General features: G+C 39.9%; 1 protein-coding gene across 1 annotated transcript in view; it reads right to left on the minus strand.

Annotated features, from left to right (window-relative positions):
* The window catches only part of LOC133955115 (NT-3 growth factor receptor-like), a 97,837-nt gene that overhangs the window by 3,843 nt on the left and 73,670 nt on the right, over positions 1-20,324 (minus strand). The window contains exons 15-17 of the mRNA XM_062389787.1: positions 18,779-18,951; positions 13,000-13,243; positions 9,703-9,861 (exon numbers count right to left, since the gene is read on the minus strand). Coding sequence (XP_062245771.1) covers positions 9,703-9,861; positions 13,000-13,243; positions 18,779-18,951 — 576 coding nt within the window. The remainder of the gene's footprint in view (positions 1-9,702; positions 9,862-12,999; positions 13,244-18,778; positions 18,952-20,324) is intronic.

Genomic DNA, 20,324 nt, shown 5'->3' on the forward strand with positions numbered 1-20,324 from the left:
AGATGCAACCTCTGACATCATTTCCATCCATTTTTTAACATCTGGGGCAACTGTACTTTTCCATACTCTGAGAATCGTTCGAGCAGCTGTGAACATCCCGACTTTTAAAACTACCCGATCATATTTAGATATATTTGGAATTTCTGTTTGATCCCCTAACAAACACAGTCTTGGTGATACAGGTACCGCCACACCCAGCCATTTACTCACAGTTCCAGTACCTTCTCCCAAATTGGGTACACTAGTTTACGTCCCCTGATCACATAAATTATTTCCTATTAAGCCCATTCTGTGCAGTTTTGAGGGGGTGAAATAAAATCTATGAATTATCTTATACTGAATAAACTTCCCCTTGGCCTCTCTCATGTGTTTCCCTGTATTTGATAAAATATTTAACCAGTCTTCCTCACTCAGATCACACCCTAGGTCTTTCTGCCAAATGATCCTCAGATTTTTACACTTGTCTTCTCGTATACCATTAAATGTCTTGTAGAACGTAGCTGCTCTGTGTGTTATCCTAGGTAGGTCCAGAACTTCCATTAATGTATTCTTGTTGAGCCTAAATTGACCCTTTGTGATACAGGCTCTTATTTGTAAATATTTCAAAAAATTACCTTAATATTCCAGATTATATTTTTGCATTATATCAGCCAACGACATGAACACTCCATCCACATATAGGTCACTTATTTTGCGTATCCCTCTTACAAGCCATTGATTCCAATAAACCAATTTCTTCCCAATACCTACAGCTGGGTTGTGCCATAGAGTTGTAAGTTTGTTTTTAGTGCGACATACCATACATCTTATGAATCTCCCTCCAGACTGTTCTGGAATAAGACAGCACTGGGTTTGAAAAACAATTATGTCCAGAAGTTGTTGAACCTTGCGAGAGAACATCCAGAGGTTCAAATGGGCTAGTTAGCTCCCATTCAATTTTGATCCAGCTCAGCTCCTGATCTATCCCCTTCCAATGTTTTATCAATCTAGACATTTCAAATGATAGATTATATAATCTTACATTAGGTAGACCCATGCCTCCTATTTCCCTCGGTGACCACATCTTCTTTATATTAATCCTTGGTCTCTTTTTATCCCATAAAAAGGCTTTAATAATTCTATCATATTGTTTAAACAGCTGTGGCGCTATATTAACTGATAGCATCATGGAAACATAACTGAATTGTGGTGCAACCACCATTTTAATTACATAAATTTTTCCCCACAGTGTGAGCTTCAATTTTCCCCATTTATCCAGGTTCATTTTTTTTTTCTGGAGGAGCGGTTCCATATTTGAGAGCATTATATCATCCAGATTTGGATTTAATTGAATTCCTAGATATTTCATACCAGAAGGCAAGAACTTGAAGCCATATGGAGTGATAATCCCAGAATGACATGTATGTGATATACATTCAGATTTATGCCAGTTTATTTTATAACTTGATAATCTAGAATATGACTCGATACAGTCAAGTAACGCTGGCAGGGAGTCCCCAGGGTCCGCTAACACTGCTAAGATATCATCGGCATACATAAATAGCTTGTGCTCTCTACCCCCCGCCTGCACAGCTTTAATCCTCACATCAGCTCTGATTGCTACAGCTAACGGTTCAAGAACCATAGTAAACAGCAATGGGGAAAGGGCACATCCCTGTCTTGTCCCCCTGGAAAGACAGAAAAGATCAGATAACAGCCCAGTTTTTAGCACAGCTGCTCTTGGGTTAGAGTAAAGTATCTTCACCCAGTTACAAAAACCAGGACCCAACCCAAATTTCAAGAGAGTCGACATGAGGAACCGCCACTCCACCCGGTCAAACGCTTTCTCAGCATCAAGTGAAAAAGCCGCCACTGGTACCGGATTAGAGCAGTTCATATGCATCAGATGAGTGAGCCTTCGCATGTTATCAGCTGAGGACCTTTTTTTAATAAAACCTACTTGATCTCCATGTATAATGTCTGGTAGTGTCTTCTCTAAACGTGACGCCAAGGTCTTTGTCAAAATCTTACAATCCACCCCAAGAAGACTCACAGGTCTGAAATTAGACGGATCTGAGGTATCTCTGTCCTTTTTAGGTATGAGCGAGATTAAAGCATCATTAAATGTGCCAGGCAGTGAGCCCTTCTCAAATCCCTCCATGTACACCTTATGCAATTTGGGGGCCAAAATATCAATATATTTCTTGTAATATTCAATCGAGAAGCCATCCAAACCAGGTGACTTCCCATTTTTCATGGATCCGATAGTAGCCCTAATCTCGTCCTGTGTTATTGGGGCATCCAGCATGTCTTATTGCTCATTAGATACAGTAGGCAAGTTAAGACCTGAGAAAAATGACTCTGTGTCTTCTTGATTAGGGGGGGAAGGAGGATGTGTAAAGATTTTTATAAAAGTTTTTAAAAACCTGATTAATTTCCTTTGATGAGGTTACAACCCCATTATCCTTGTTAATCATTGGAATATTGTTGGAATTATTCTGTTGTCTCGATTGTCTCGCTAACAGTCTGCCATTCTTTTCGCCCCATTCGTAGAAATTAGTCTATAGCCTAAATAAGGCATACTCAGCCTTTTTGTTATATATATCATGTAGTTGATATTTCATCTTACAAATTGTTTTGTATAAATCATCTGAATAGTGACTTGCCATTTCTTTCTCTAGCTTACGGATCTCTTTGTCTAATGTGTTTTCTTTCTTCTCATTCGCCTTCTTCATTTTTGAGGTGTGGGCAATAATTTTCCCCCTTATATAAGCCTTTAATGCTTCCCAAACCGGGAAGATTGTTTCTGTAGATCCAATATTAATTTCAAAAAAAGATTTAAGATCTTCTGCTGACATATTACTAAATGACACATCCTGTAGCAACACAGTGTTAAGCCTCCAACGTCCTCTTTTCACATTATCTGTGTTCAGGTCAACATGTAACTCCACCGTGGCGTGGTCACTAAGGGCAATAGCTCCTTATCTCACAGTCTACTATTGAGTCTATTAATGAGTTAGATACCAGACAAAAATCAATCCTTGAATGAGATTAGTGACAGTTGGAGTAAAAGGTGTATTCCCTCTCATGTGGGTTCACCAATCTCCATATGTCCACCAAACTCAAGTCCTCTGTCAGCATATGAATTGCAGCTCTGTCCCTGGGTGAAGATTTTGCACTGGGCTTACTCTTATCAACTATCCCGTCCATTACCTGGTTAAAATCCCCTGCCAGTATCACCCAGCCCTGCATGTTTCCTATCACTCTGTTAACCTCATGAAAGAAGTCAGGTTCCTCCTTGTTTGGGGCGTATATATTACATAGCACTGTCCGGATTCCATTGATCAATGCTTCAATACAAATAATCCTACCCTCCTTATCATTGTGTTGTTTTATCATAACAAAACTCAGTATTTTATTAATGAGTATCATCACCACATTCTGCTTACTAGAGTATGAGCTATGGAAAACCTTCCCTACCCAGCCTCTTTTAAATTTCCCTGCCTCTTCGTCCCCCATCATATGAGACTCCTGAATAAACGCTACATCTGTATTCTTGGATTTCAAATATGTCAGAACCTTCCTCCTTTTAACGGGATTCCCACATCCATTTATGTTTCATGATACTATATTAATGTAGCTGTTAACCGTCCTTTCTAGACCTTTGACCTCAGTTCACGCACCATGATTTCAGCAACAGCCAAACACATATTCAATAGGTTGTTCAAAATGTTAGGCCTTGTAAGATCTACTGTCTTAGTGCAAAGATAAAACATGAAAAACACAAACATAGCCCCGGTTAAAGCAGCCCAGAACTCGGTGCTTCTAACTAACCCCCACCCCGCCCCCCGCTTAACCTGATCTAAATTAGCCGTGTCCGTGAGGCGCATCCTGTCAGCTCGTAACAGCACCGTTCTTCCCGCCTCCCACAAACCATCATCAAAGTTACCTCATTCCCACACACTTCGTCTGGTTTCCATAAAGTCCCACGGTCCTCTATTCAGCATCACGCACAAACTTCTCCGCTTCTTTGCTGTCTCGAAAGTTTTTCTTCTGCCCTTTCCATGTGAAGATGAGCGTTGCAGGGTAGACCAGCCTGTGTCTCACATTTAGCTGGTGCAGACGTCTCTTCACTGGAGTAAATGCCTTCCTTTTCTCCGCCAACTCTCTGGTCACATCCTCATAAAAGGACAGCTTACAGTCCTCCCTGTAGCACCTTGTCTCGGGCCGCTGAACGTAGGAAGTGCATCAGTATGGACCTGGGCGGTTGATTCGGGCCCGGTACGGGTGCCATAGAGCGGTGGGCACGTTCAATTTCAAACACGCTGCCAGACAGCCCGAGCCCCTGAGATAGGATCTTTTCCACATACTGAATAACTTTCCCAGTCTCCTCCTTGCCCTCTTTCAGTCCCACCACTCTTACATTATTTCTCCTGCTGCGGTTTTCCAGGTCTTCTACACGCATCCACAGTGTTTCCAGTCGTTTGTCACACTTCTCCATGTTTTCCTCCATCCGTGTATTTACGTCTTCCACGTCCGCTATCCGCTGTTCTGCCTCTCCCAGCCTCATCTGTATGCTCTCCACCACGTCTTTAAGCTCTTTCGTTGTCTCCTTGATTGAGACAACATCCGTCGCCACCACCTGAAGAGTGGCACTCATTTTCCGTATTTCCTCAAACATAGGTGTATCGTCAGACACTCCAGGTTTAGGGTCGCTGTCACCTGACGTTGTCGGCGAGGTGGGTTCAGGAGTCGGGCTGGTCTTTGAGGTTAGCTTACTTCTCGTCGCCGCACCTTTGAAAAAGTTAGCTTTGCCGTTGTTTGCCATTTCGATGGAGAACTAACAGATTTTTGGTCGGAAACTGGTAGTACTTCTTATCTTTAACACAACCCCTCACTTTTCAGACTGAAAACGAAGTGTGTATCTCCAAATTTACTTAATTAACTGACGGTCATGGGGAGCTCTCCTACTGTGCTGCCATCTTCCCTGCGGTCCCATGTGCCTCCAATATTGCCAATATTGACCGAGGAACATTTACTTCATTCAAGGCGCTTTCTTTTATTTTCAAGGAGAATACCCAATGCCTTTGTCTTCTAATCTACAGAGGCCCCAAATCACTGCCTGGTTTTGTTGATGCATTTTCTGAAGTCAATAATATTACCCAGATATGACAGGCTTTTAATCATAGTTGATTTTAATATCCATGTCTGCTGATCCTCTAACAGTTTAGGTACAGAATTTGTCTCTGAATGACTCATTCAATCTATCTTCTCTCAAACTGGACCAACACATTGTCTGGGACACACTCTTGATCTGGTTTTACATTATCTGATGTGACTTGTTTTCATCCTTGTATTCTGGATCACTATTGCTTATGTTTTAATTTTGTTTTATCCCCTGGTTCTAATAGCTACCTACTACTCGGTCTCGGTCTAGAGTTTTAGTTGTGCGTCTGCGCCTGTAGCATCAGTTGATGAGTAGCTAACACGTCTTAATTCTGCCTGCAATTCCATGCTGGATGAAATTGTAAAATTTCCGATCGGAAAAATTAAGCACCTATCTCAGCCTTGGCTAAATGAAAACAATAATCTTATTGAATCAAATGTTTTGTACCCCAAGGTGCTTGTTAACATTGTAAGCCGTGCCACTGATGCACCCCCTGTCCCCTCTGTAGAGGTTACTCCTTAAGCCTGCAATGAGTTTTTAAACTTCTTTAACCCCAAAATCTTTAACCCCAAAATCTCCTCCATCAGTTTCTGTACCAACTAGGCCCAATATTTGCTTCACTGTGTTTAGTCCAGTCTACCAGCCTATACTGCTCAATACAGTCAAATTGTTTAGCAGCGTAATGCTGTCTATGCACACTACTTAACAATATTTGTTAAGAACCGGCAAAGTACACTGTGCACTACTTCTGAGTAGTTGGACGGGCCCAGCAGCAGACTGGCAATAGGGGGGCCATATATCAGTAAATTAATGAAATTTGCTTTAATTAATTAAAGCAAGTACTGGTTCCTCAGAAATTTCGCCCAAGTTTTCAGCCTACTCATTTAGGAATACAAAAGTACTTAGTAGACTAGTAAAAGTAAAAAGTCGTCAGGAAAATAAAAACTGTAAAGTACAGATATGTGAAATATCTACTTAACTAGTAACGAAGTATTTGTATGTCATTACTTCCCACCACTGCATACTTAGTAGATAAGGGAGGCCCCCTAACTCTTTGGCTTTGGTTGCAGTTGCACACTCTTGCTTGACAGCACTATACAGTTGCAATCAGAAATATTCAACCCCCCAAAGATTTTAAGGATTTATCAATTAAAGTAGACAGAATCTTGTTCTTTGATCAAGATTCTGCTTCGGATGCCTTCTTTATGAGTTGAGTGATAAAGAAAATCAACACGGAAAATGCATGATGTAGTATTTGTGTGTAGCAGTATATTTTGTTAAGATAGCCATGTCACAATTATTCAACCCCTATATAATATTGTTGTTTTTAAAGCTGTCTGACAGTTTTTTTTGTCCTAAAGTTGAGTTGAAACATTATTAAGCCTTTGGGAACTCTATACTGATCCTTCATTTGCTTCAGCTGTGATGCATATATAAACCCCACCCATGAAGGTATTCAAGGTGAGTTGCAATCATGGGAAAGACAAAGGAGTTTACAAAAAGCTGAGAGAGGAGATTATTTCATCACACCTGAAACGCCTTGGGTAGAAGAAGAATTCCCCAAAAAATGATATTCCAAGAGACACAATTGGGAACATTATAAGGAAGTTTACAAGTGATGGAGCAGATTCAAACATGCCTGGCCATGGAAGAAAGCCCAGCATTTCATCAAGGACCCTCAGCAACTTAGTCAGAACAACTCAGATAAATCCCTGTGTGACTGCAAGACACCTACAGGATGACCTGATGGAGGCTGGTACAAGTGCTGCAGTGGCAACTATAAGACGTGCACTGAATAATAAAGGACTTAATGGCCGGCTCCAAGACGCACTCAGCTCTTGACCACAAGCAACATCAAAAGTCGACTAGAATATGCCAGGAGGAATTTGGATAAGCCTACAGAGTTTTGGGTGACAGTTCTATGGACTGATGAAACCAAACTGGAACTGTTTGGACGTATGGACCAGCGGTATGTCTGGCGTGTGAAAGGACAGGCTTATGACCAGAAGAATACCATCCCCATAGTCCAGCATGGAGGTTGGTCAAAGATGATGTTGGGCTGTTTTTCTGCGGCAGGAACTAGCAATCTTTATTGTGTACATGGCATCATGGATTCACAGAAATACCAGGCCATTTTAAAGAGGAATGTGATTCCTTCTGTTGACAAATTGAACCTTGGTGATCATTGGACTTTCCAGCAAGACAATGATCCAAAGCAAAATCTCCAAGTCCACCAAAGCTTAGTTGAGTAAAAGATCCTGGAACGTCCTGGAGTTGCATTCACAGTCACCAGATTCAAATTTGATTGAAAATCTTTGGTGGGATTTAAAGAAGGCAGTTGCAGCATGGAAGCCATCAAACATCACTGATCTAGAGGCTTTTGCACTTGAAAAATGGGCAAAGATTCCAATCGAGAGGTGTAAGAAGCTTGTCCGCACTTACCGAAAACATTTTTTAGAAGTTATAAAAGCTAGAGGATGCGCCACAAAGTACTGAAGCTGGGGGGTTGAATAATACTGCACATGCACATGTGTTGAAAGAGCTACATTTTCCATTTGAACTTGAAAGTTAAGTCAACTTCTGTTGTCAAAATAACTAAAATACGCATCAATAAATATCTTTTGTTGTTTGATGAGGTTTTTTATTGTCATTATCTGTCATCCACATCACTATAATGTCTACTGAGGTGAGGGGGTTGAATATTTCTGATTGCAACTGTATATCAAGCATTATAAAATGAAATCATGAAAGGCCTTATGTTAACGTGTGAAACAGTTGCTTTTAAAAACCAGTGATTTAATGGCCAATTAAAATAAAATAATTCACTAAAGGAAATATGACACCATTAGAATTGAGATGAAAGAGAAGTTTTGAACTAAAAAGGAGGTGGGGAAAGCCACCTCCTGGTTGGATGAGCGGGCAACAGCAGAGAAGGGTAAGGTTTGGATTTCAGTTTTCAGTTGGGTTAAAGTCAAGTCAAGTGATTAACCCAAGCAGGCTCTGGGTTTAGCACTTGTAAAATAATAAACTGTACTGCATTGAACTCTGACCATCTGCAGTGAATTCTTTCAACCAACAATTCAAGACTCCAGTAGCATTAGAGTATACATGTGGAAAAGAAGTGTAGTTTTAGTATCTGGCCCAGTATTATACTTTTATCTCAAACATTTAATGGTGAGCCAGCCCCAGAAACTGAAAGCACCTAAGGAACCTGCATCTCAGAACATCATTGGCCACAGAACTCAGAGGTGAGCAGAGCCTATTTTTCTTTTTTCTGCAATATTCTAACTATTCTAACTGTGAGTGCAGGATTCTGCCCAGGTAAAGGAGAATCAGAATGGCATTTCTATAAAAGAAACTAGTTAAAATTGTTGAAACAAATTGATCTAAATGCAATACCCTACCCAAACAATAATTGGTTTGGGTAACAAGACAAGCCTCTGAACAAAGTAAAGCATTGGATGGGAGTAATTAAATGTGTATATATATATATATATATATATATACACATACATATATAACTAACGTGTTGGAAAATAACTCTAGTTTTAGTATCTAGGACCATATAACACTAAAAGTCATCAATATTTATGAAGGTCTACGGCATAATTTGAGAGGATTGCCTTCGATGAAGATGAAGTCTGACCCGGCCCAGAGGCATGATGTTGAGATGGAAAGAATAAATCATTCTTAATCAATATCGATTTGCTTATTTCAAAGTCATACTGTGCATTTTTGCATAGAGGGTGGTCATGAATGCAGGAATGTGTAAATAACCTATATTTGATATTTTCAGTAAAGATTTTTTCTTTTCTACGCCCAGATTGTAGGACTTTGCACTAATTTGTGTAGTGTGTAATAATTGCCAAGTAAATGAAAGGTATTTATATAGCACCTTTCTAGTCTTGAAGACCAGTCAAAGCGCTAAACAGTACAGTTTCCCATTGACCCATTCCAACACACATTCATACAGTTCAATGTTATCAGCAGTTTTTCTATGAGGGGCAATTCGGGGTTCAGCATCTTGCCTTCAGCATGTAGATGGGGAGGACTGGGATCGAACAGCTGACCTCTGTAATCAACTGTAACAACCAGATATGGTTTATTTCACGTTAACACCATGCCAGAGGATTGTAATGAATGTAGAATTTAATGGTGGTGTTGTCTGCAGCTGCTGAATGTAACTAATAAAGTAACTTGTAATCTAACTTAGTTACTTTAAAAATCAAGTAATCTGTAAAGTAACTAAGTTACTTTTTCAAAGTAACTGTGGCAACACTGGTCCCCAATGATATTTGAAGTCACCCACTAAATACTCTTCTTCGAATTCGGACTTCGACAGGTGGTTTGCTTTACTGCAATTTGTTGATTTGATTTAATGAAGTACTTACCATAATAAAAATGAATGATAGCTAACATAAAGTTGAAGACCCGCAGCCACCTACTAAATTGTTAAAAGAGTGTTAAATGAAATGAAATGTAAAATCTCATCATGTGAAAGTGAAGAATGAAATGAAAATGCCTTTTCATGCCATTAATTGAAAATGAATATGTACTTCATTATTGGCGAGCTGGAACCAAGGCTGTTTGCCGTAAGTGAAGATCTCCCACAGAATGACTCCAAAGCTCCATACATCACTCTCCGTGGTGAACTTCCTGTACATGATGCTCTCGGGGGGCATCCAGCGAATAGGCAGCATGGTGTGACCTCCCACCTGAACACAAACAGGAGATTATCTTACTAAAAATACTTTGCATCAACAGCATCACTGAAATCATTTGATCTAATTGAAAGTTATTTATTAAGGGACACATGTGTATGTCCTAAAGTGGGCCCTCAGCCCCTTTGTTACGATCCAATATTTTCAATTTAAAATGTCCTTAAAAAGACCTTGAGACAAATTGTGATTGTGAGTATGGGCTATACAAATAAAATTTGATTGATCATAGGAGATCATAGGAGATCATAAGTTAATAGCACCAGATATGTATCATTCAAGGCAGGGCATATACTGCTACAGTTGTGAATGACAATGGCCTTATTTAATAACACTCAACTATCAATATGTCCGTACCCTGCAAACAAATTTAGAAATTCCTCAGACCATGCATACGCAAAGATTATAAAGGCCAGACTGTCCTGGAAAATGTTAACACACCCTTTTGACTAAATGCTTAGTATATTAAAATTCCATTTATTTAAATTAAAAATAGAAGTTAGACAGCAGTAATTTAATTTACTGAATTTATGAATTGAAAAAGTGTATGACAAATGATGAAATGTACACCCTTTCATCTGCGTCATCTCTAAATATGCCCTTTTGTAAGAAGCATATTTTCCTTTCTTTTTTCTTTTCTTTTTATATGAAATCATGTCTATGGCACCTGATGAAGAACATGTAACAATTAATAATAATTTTGCTATAAATAAAATCACCTGGCAGCTGTCAGTCACATGAGTGACCTGAGCTCATCCTGACTTGCTGTCTTCCCGTGTTCCGCAACTGCGGTCACACTACAGTTGCACAGAGCCGTCTGAGACAGCGGGACGAAAGACTTTGAATGAACACGCACTGTTGGGGTTTTTAGCGCTTTGTTCACTGCGCAGCCTGTATAACGTTAGGCAACGTCTGTCAACCACTGTGCTGCTGCTTGAGGAAAACACGATCTTTTGTTTCTGTATGTCTTACTTTTGTCATGGGAGATTTGCACTGATGTCCACTGGTTTAGAGAAAGTTACGGCGATTTTCCCAGGTTTGCGAAGGGCTAAGGTGCTGCACTGTGTATGTGTGTTTGTGTGTGTGTCTGTATGCCTTTAACAATTATAGGTCTTATAGTGAATGGATTTGAACTGTGATTCTCTCATTCTCCAAATTATCAGTACTTGTTATTATTCATTTAATTATTACCAAAAATATAATAAAATTATGATAGTGAGAACAGGATTGGATTTGTAATATGGCAAAATATTATTTCAACAGCAGCGAAAGTAATTTTTACAAGGTTCTGCATCTTGTCGTCACATAACTTGTTAATAAGATAATATCTCTCCTCCATTCTTTTAATGTCTAGAGTCTCAGATCAATACAGACCTCTGACAGCAGCAACCTCTCCAGCAACCCCCTCAACAGCAAATTGTAGCTTTAAGTTATGTCGGCATATAAGCTTTTTTCCATGTGCCCCTTTTGAAATTTGAGCACCTGCCCTTCTAAAGGTTTCTGCATTGCCCTGGTGATCCCTGTTGGTGTTAATTGTTAAAGTGTGAAGTAATGGCAGGTCAGAGGGGGTATGAGGAGGAAGCAGATTCCGACAGAGCTATAGGATAACTGTACGGTGCGTTTCACTATTGGCAACGCATTTGTCTATTTGCTGCGCGTTTCTGTAATGTGTTGTGTTGTGTTGAGAACTTGATGAAGATGTTTTCTTACTTTGCTTGTCTTTTGTCAACTTGCGTGTTTTCTTAAGTTGCTGTTTGTTGAGCTCTCAGGGCCACCGTATAACTGGACCTTTAATGAGCGTCTGTCCTGATCCTGGAGCAGCGATGTTATAATTATACAGCAGTGTTAATTTTGGCAGCTATTTTGGATTTAGTCTTAGTCTTTTGACGAAAATGCATGTTAGTTTTAGTCACATTTAGTCATTTTTATCCTTCTTAGGGCAGGGGGCGGAGCATCGGGCCGGTGCGCCATCTGGGGCACACACACACAGACACACACACACACAGACACACACACTCACTCGCCTGCTCCTGATACTTCATGACGGCCTGATACGATGATGTTTAAAAAAAAAATTGTGACTTAGTCAACCACCAACATTTTCGCCTCGTCTCGTCAACGAAAGTTAAAATAGATTTAGTCATACTTTTTATTTTCAACGATCCGTTTTCGTAATGTCTTCGTATCGTCTTCGTCATAGAAAAAAGTTCGTTAACAAATATTTTTCGTTAAAGTTTTCGTTAACGAAATTAACACTGTTATACAGTGGAGTCCATGTCCCCGTCACAATGCATCGAAAAGAAATGTCCACACTTCTAGTGCTCAGCTCTGTAAAGGAAACAGCATTCGTCGCTTAAGTTATTACAGCCCAGGTTTCATTTTAAACATCGTCACTCTGGAGGACACATTATAGAGAGGTGTTCTTTTTGTGTCTTCCAAATCTGACACAAATGTTAAAATTGCTGCTGTGAAATTCGTATTCTCACTTCGACTTGTCTCTTCAGCACATTGCTTCATGACAAACGGATGTCCCTATTTGGCAAAATAGAGGCGTGGCAATATGCTAATTGCAGAAAGCGGACATGCGTCAATTAAGAAGGATTCTGATTGACAAAGATATGCATTTTGGTGAGAGAAAAATCAGATGGTGCGCACGTGTCATGAATCTGTAAGGAGGCATGTTATGTTTTTTGTCTGTTGTGTTTTTACGTTTGAAGAACGGGTCCCCAGTTACTTCAATTGTATTTGATTTTTCTGCAATGCTGTGTACCCCTGAGACTCCTTAAATGTTTTTTGGACTCAACCACTTCCCCCACCCTTTCATCGGCATAGCGGTGAGTAGATAATGAGTGAAACAAAAAATGTCAGTGAACCATCCCTTTAACACTTGGCCCTGATGTTAAGTATGCTGGGGAAGGCGGTCAATACATGTCAAAAGTGTGTTTTAATTTTAAGAGTATGTGCTTAGCAACTTCCCAAAAAAATTGGCCTGTTATATTTATCACTTTATTCTCTTCAGCACGGTGACACTGCATTGTGAGGTAGTCTGAGTTAATCCATGAAATACTGAACAATTGCAAATATTGGTAAAACAAACAACGATGGGATGCATGATAGAAGCAGCGAGATACTCACCCTGTAATAATCTGTACTGTAAATGTCTCTGGACATGCCAAAATCTCCTATCTTCACCAGCATGCCATTCCCAACCAGGCAGTTTCTGGTTGCCAGATCACGGTGCACAAAGTGTTGAGATGCCAAGTAGATAATTCCAGCTGCAATCTGACTCGCTATGTGAAGCATTTGGGAAAGACCCAGCTCTCCGTTGGTCTGTAGAGGTTGTCCATCCACCAGGATAATGGCGTCTGGCCCATGGGCTCTAAGGAGGAAGTTACAGAGTCAGGAGTCATCAGTCAGTGTAATGTTTTTCAAAATGTTTTGTTTTAAAAGGCCATACTGCTGGTTTTGAATGTTGTGGCCCATTAACTTTGAATTGGGTTTACTTTAAATTATTCTTACTATTTCAAAAAACATATAACGGCTTACTCTGCTGTGGAGCCAGCTACTACTCTGGGTTCTGGAGGCAGACACCATCTCTCCATTTAAATTTAGACTGCCCCCACGTTCGCCAAAGTGCTTGCTCCTTGTTAGAACGATTGGGTTTATCTATAATTCTTAAGGTCTTGACCTATTTAAAGTGCATAGAGAAAAATTTACAAAATATATAACTGAAAACCAGCTAAATAAATTGAATTTCCGAAGTAATGTTATGTGATGGAAATTCATCTTGAGATTTGAAATGATTAAATTCTCAGACTGGAGTTGCCATTGAGTCTTTATAATAGTAAGCTCTGCAGAGTTTACACAACAAGCATGGGTGCTCAGGATGGAACAACTGGCTGAAAGTGTGAAAAAGCCAGGACTTATACAAAGAGGCGTTTCACAAGATAATATGAAAAACAGAAGACATGCCAGAACTAATACAAAGAGGTGCTTCATAAAAGAAAAAAAAGATATGAAATCCTCCCCTGTATCTGCTATGTCCGTCCGCTGTAGCAAACTCCCTGTTTGCCAAGGCCACAGCAGTGAGAAACCTGGTCAGTTGAATTTTCCCTTACAGTTACATTAATGATTAAACGTTTTTTGATCAGTTTAATAATAAGATGCATCGGATGTAGTCGCTGAATCTGTGTCTCTGCTTTCACGTTCCATTTTTATATGAGACCGAGAGCTGTTGTCTTGGAATACATTGCTTGTTTGTTCTACATGTGTGCGCGGTGAGTCATGGGTAACAGTTGGTAAGTTAGTTGGTTTAGGTTAAGCTACATCGCAGAAATGTTCTCGGGAAAACATTCCGTAAAGTTTTAGCTAGACCTCAGATAATATTGTAACGGAATGGTAGTCAGGTTAATGTTCTGTTTGATTGGTATTTGTTTGTTATGACTTATGATCAGCTAGGTACACCATGTTAAATAAGTATTGAGACTTTCTGAGGGTCAGTGAACAGGTCGGGATGGGGCACGTGAAAGTTCTAGACCAATGGCTGTAGGCTCTCATTGGCTGATGAGGCGGCGGGCCAAGGGTGAATGAGAAAGGGGAGTGAAGAATACGGTGGTGGATGTTAGGAGTGTCGCAGTTACGACCAAGAAGTGTGCTGTGTTCGTTGGACTTAAATAAAGTTACACATAAAGAGAGAAGTTCCCTGTCGTCTATAAGCGAGGACCAGGGTTCCTACAGGTTTTAACAAGTTAAATTTAAGACTTTTTAAGACCACTTTGAATAGAATTTAGGACATATTTCACGGCCATACTGGCAAAAAAGTATGAAGGAGAATTACTATCAAAGAAGAAATAAGTCCCAGAATTATTTCAACATAACAATGACCGGACAGAACAGTACACAGAACTGTGTGTGCGTGTGTCTGTAGACCTGGTTGAGAAGTAATACAGGCGACAGCTAGCTGGCCCTGCACTGAGGCAAAGACTGAATCTCTGGACTTACAGCAGTTGGAATTCCTAACAGTTCCAAAATAGTAACAAATAGAATCAGAAATAACTGAGCCTTCTAGTCAATAAGGATGCTTTTGTTTGTCAAACAGTTACCAAGTATGAGTTCAATAAACGATTCTTTCAGCATAGAAAAAAAATTTGTTCCAAAAAAAATGGCCAGAGAAGAAAATTAAACAACCCACCCCTACAAACATAAATCTCTATCTTCTCAGCTCTGCTGCCTTGGCCACAATCTCCTTTTCAATTGTCTCAAGCTCAGCCAACTTCTCCTTGCAGCCCCTACCCAAAATATCTAACCTAGAGATGACCTCGGCCATCTTGCTGCCAACCTTGCCCTCAGCCTCTTAAACACCGACGAGATGGCAGGAGTTTGTTGTTGGCTTTTCACTTCTCTTGTGTTTCTCTGACTGGACATTTGATTCTAAAGCCTTTACCCCTGATGTTCCTAGTTTTACTGTTTTCTTGCTAAAGGTGCAGGGGTCTTCAAAAACATTCCCCTCCACTGGTTGTAACCATGCACTAAACGTGCTTTTATTCAACCAAGCTTAGTTGAACCTGCACTTCCCCATTAAGTTACAAAAGACGTCGACACACTAGTAGAATTTCCGTCTCATTTAGCTTGATTGCTTGGTGCTCCACACGTTTTCAATTGCTAGACACTGTGGATAAAGGCGCAGAGGTGCGCGCAGAGCACAGAAAGAGGAGTGCGCGTTGCATTCCTGCCGCTTGAGCGTGCATTCAGCGGGGGTGCGCTCAGAGTAGCGCAAGCGGAGTGTGGCGTAGTAGTAATCAAGCGTGTAGCGTGTAGAGTGTAGAGAGGAAAAAGACAGCTGTCCGTAAGATGGAGACTGCTGTCTGTTGGTGCATGTGCATCCGTGAGGAACGTGAGTGGGCACTGTATGTTATTAGCAGTTTCAGAGTTCCTTATTAGTTAACTTGCACTGCTGGGGCTGCACGGTCAGCGCGAGTGCAGCGTTATCGGTGGGCTCCTCGCTAACTTGTAAATACGGGTAGATACGGGTAGATACGGATGTATATTGTTAATATGGAGGTGTGTAGTCTGCAAGCACTTATCTTTCCTTTTATAGAACCACACGTGTTCCCACTCATTTCCTGCCCTGCCTTTTATAGGCATATGTTGTACTGTGCTGTTGACAAATTACAGAACCCTGGAGGACGCTACAATATGAACGTTTTCACCGTTCAAATTCATTTTTTTTCATTAAGTTGCATTCAGTTCAACGTTCTCATAAAAATGACGTGTTCATGCACAACACTAAGTAGTGGTACATGAAATAAATGTAGTGTTTTGGTAGCAATGGATGCGAGGCTCAGCGACTGAGATGCGAGGCTACACTGCTTAAGGAAACACCAGTTCACGTTTCTAACTGATTTTTTCCACTCAATGACACAACCGTTGAGAAGCAAACTATGGTAATTTGCTACTAACTGCCTACTACTCCACATTAAAATAAGAACATTAAAACAACCCCAGTTTTCCCTTCAGCCACATTGACAGAGAGTCACACCTCAAACGACCCCAGTATTTCTACATCCCTGAATAACAATATCTTTATGAAGTTCTTCAATGATAATTCTAACAATACGATTAAAATCTAACATTTCCTGCCCTCAATTGATGCTAATATATCATTGACCACAGAAATTGAGAAACCTACCAATTATTTATAGATCTTCTCTCTAATCACTGTTGATCAGGTTACTTTAGTGGCATCCGATCTTGATGGTTGATCATGATCTTGCTGGCTGCTGACGATATACTATGATTGCAGCAGGACTGCTTGACGTATAGTATTTCTCCTCATATATTTGACCTTCAAGTATCTGACCTTCAGTTATCCTTCAAATTGTTTACCCTCATCAATGCTGCTAAAACCTTTATCCTGATGATGTTTTCCTCTAAACTTGTGATCTATTGCACTTCTGTCCGTCCTGGGAGAGGGATCCCTCACTTGTGGCTCTCTTTGAGGTTTCTACATTATTTATTGTAGTTTTTCCTTACTCTTGTTGAGGGTTAATGGCAGAGGATGTCACACCTTGTTAAAGCCCTATGACACAAATTATGATTTGTGAATATGGGCTATACAAATACAATATGATTGATTGATGGAAAATAATGCTTCATTTTTGTAATGCTTAGAAATAATAATAATAATAATAAAGCTGGTAACGCAACCGGTCAGGGTAGAAGGATGCCAATAGTGAGGTTTTTTTTTTTAGGTTTCATGGTCGTTTAGGCAGCAATTGAGTTAAGGCCGGCGCATGCTTCTGCGTTTTCACGGGCCCGCAAGCGCAAGAGCCCTTCCGGGCCCCTTACGAGCTTATGTATCTCTTCTTACGTGCGTCGCCCAATTTTTCTAACTATACGGCAAAGCTCAGCGAGCCTTATGCAGCCCGCAAGGGATGTGATTGGTCTGCTAACTACATCCTGAGAGAAGAGATCCGAAAAGTATGATCACTTGTATAACCCGTCACTGACTGGTGGATTTGTCCGCCAGATAAAGGCTACGAGGAGCCGCAGTGGCTATGTAAATAAACAATCAACGAAGAAGAAATAAGGCGTCTCTAAGGTCGTCTTCTCTAGAGACATTACTCCGCCTAGTGTTCTGGTGGGGAAATGCTTTGTAAGAGGGGCAGCGCTTGGGGAAGCATGAATGACAAAGAGTCCTGCAACCCAGCCGCGTGTAGAGCCGCCAACGCAGTTACAGAAGCATGGGCCGGCCTTTACTCAACAATTTTGAAGGTCTCAAGCTTACTATGCAAAGTACCTTATAGTCTAGGCAAAGTGGCGTTTTGTGACAGACTAATTGTAAAATAATTTTTGTCAGCATAGATCATTCCTTTGAGGTGTCCAGAACAACATACTAAAAGTCCTAAGAAATCCTAGTGGAGGAAATATTTTTAATTCTCATCAATCCGAGATTAGTGAAAGTTTCATTTTGACTCCTATCAAAATGAAACTTTACACAATGAAAGTACCCATGAAAAGTAAACATTTTGTATTACAAGTTTCTTTGAATATTAATTTTAATATGCAGATGAGCTGTACACTAATTGAATATGCCCAAAATAATCACAAATAGGCTTAATTTTTTCCTTGACACCTACCACAATAAAACTTGACATGGTAAAAGTATACATGAAAAGTAACTTTTTTTGTATTACAAGTCTCTTTTGAAATTAAATTGAATATGCACATGAGCTCTCCACTTATGGAATATGTCCTAATTTGCATAGGTAGAAACACCATTCATATGTATGACAAATACATAGCTTCGGCCCTGGATCTGCAAATGATATGGCATAGGGACTACAGAAAAGAAGTCAAATAAGTATCCTGTATTGATGAGAAATTAATTTTTTTAATTAAATTAACTTTTTGCAGTTTTATCCCTTTTATCACTACTTTTACACTTTAGAGAATCTTATGCTGCTGTACGAAAAATACATGGTATTTTGAAATGTCTTATCTGTTGTGCCTGTGCACTTTATATGTTTCACCGTAGGAGGGTGGGATACGTTGTATCGATTCGTGGTATGTCTGGAACATGTGAAGAAATTGACAATAAAGCTACTTTATCTTCATCTTTATCTTAAAAAAAGGAGGGAGAAGAGGAAAGAGAAGCTCCATGTGTTATGTATTGCACGACATTCAAGACCAATAGCAGTTAATGTATGTATGCTCACGATTTAAATTGAATTGAAAGGTTCAAAGGGAGATAGTCTTGTGTAAGTATTCTGTGAAAGAACAGAGCCAATGCTAGTTTACATAGGATATTTTCACCTTCATCTGTTGGGCATGATGAGAAAAGACTTTCCGTAAACGCTCTACTCCAAATCTGCTCCCCTCCTCCTCCTCTGCTCCGGTTGTCTGCTGAACTCACCTGAGAAACTTATTGAGATCTCCATGCTTCATATACTCAAAGACCATGATGAGTGGGTCTCCATCCACACATACTCCATAGAACTTTACAATGTGGTCATGCTGGAGGTTCGTCAGCAACTCAGCCTCACGCTGAAAATCTTTCCTAGCTGCAAGAGTGGGATCCTTCAGAGTCTGGAGAGAGAGAAAGGGAGAAAGAAAGATGGCAATTAATGACTGAATCAAGGGTTAGTATCCATATTGTCCTTCCTGTATCGATACTGCAGTGGAAACATCCCCTTGTGCTTAAAAGAAAAGTCTGCATTTATAATGTTTCTTTAGATGATTTTTTCTTTTTCACCATGACCTAGATCAGACCTAGTGGATTACTGTTTAAAAAAACATAGCGGCCTGCGTATAGAGGACCTGCTCCTGATATAAATAACGTTTTTTTAATAAATAAAGAGTCCATTTTAAGGTAAAGAAAACAACAATTCGTACAATTTAGATGATTACATCCTAGTGTAAATACTCGGATTATTGTTTATGTAATTTTTGTAGATTCCAATTCATTCATTCTAAAATGAATCCACAAGGTTCTGTACTGTTCACTTTAAAAAAAATGTCATTACATCATCTTAAATTAATGTCTTTAAGATTGTATGGCCTATCAGTTTTAACTTCTAATTTCAGACAATTACTGAAGTTATTATAAACTTGGCCCTTAACACCTCAGAGAAACATTATCTGACAAGATAATTACCTTGAATAGTATTAGCTTTTTTCTCCAGCTTTACTGTGAGAAACCTTAGAGTTATGAATGTAATTATACTCTCACAGCTCAGTTACCATGGCTGAGCTGTGACCATGGGACTGGGAATTCATGATTCATTACATTATACTACATGTCATTTAGCTGACGCTTTTGTCCAAAGGGACTAACATTTTTAGTACACTTAACATTTTATTAGGGGCCATTTAGGGGTTCAGTATCTTGCCAAGGACACTTCGGCATGCAGATGGGGAAGAGTGGGGACCGCCAACCTTCATTTTGGAGAAGGCCCACTCTACCCCCTTGGCCATACAGCCCCAATTCCATGGCTTATTGAGCAAAATGCCATCTAGGTGGGTCTTTTGTCAATTTTGTATCCACATATACTAAACAACATGGCGCATGATCCAAGATCACAATATTAGCATAGAAGCAGTTATGAATTTTGGACCACAATTCTGATGAACAGTAATATATTCCAGAGTATGCATTGAATATGTGAGAGTAACAAGAGTAGGCATGTGGTTGAAATTTTCTCCATGTATCTAACAGCCGTAATTCTTTAATAAAATGATTTATTAATGCTCTACACCTGATTTGGAATTGATTTGGTATCTATCCATACTGGCGTTTAATGTACAATTAGGCCCAATCCCATTTAACGTATATGGGTAGGTTGTTCCAATTCCTGTTGGGAAGGAGGGGTAGGGCTCTATACCCCTCCAAACGGAGATTTTTCAGACCCTCACTTCGAACGGAAGTCCCTTGCTATTACAAGAGTTGAAAAAGTAAGAAA

The sequence above is a fragment of the Platichthys flesus genome, chromosome 6, assembly GCF_949316205.1.
Source record: "Platichthys flesus chromosome 6, fPlaFle2.1, whole genome shotgun sequence".
Lineage (NCBI taxonomy): Eukaryota > Metazoa > Chordata > Actinopteri > Pleuronectiformes > Pleuronectidae > Platichthys > Platichthys flesus.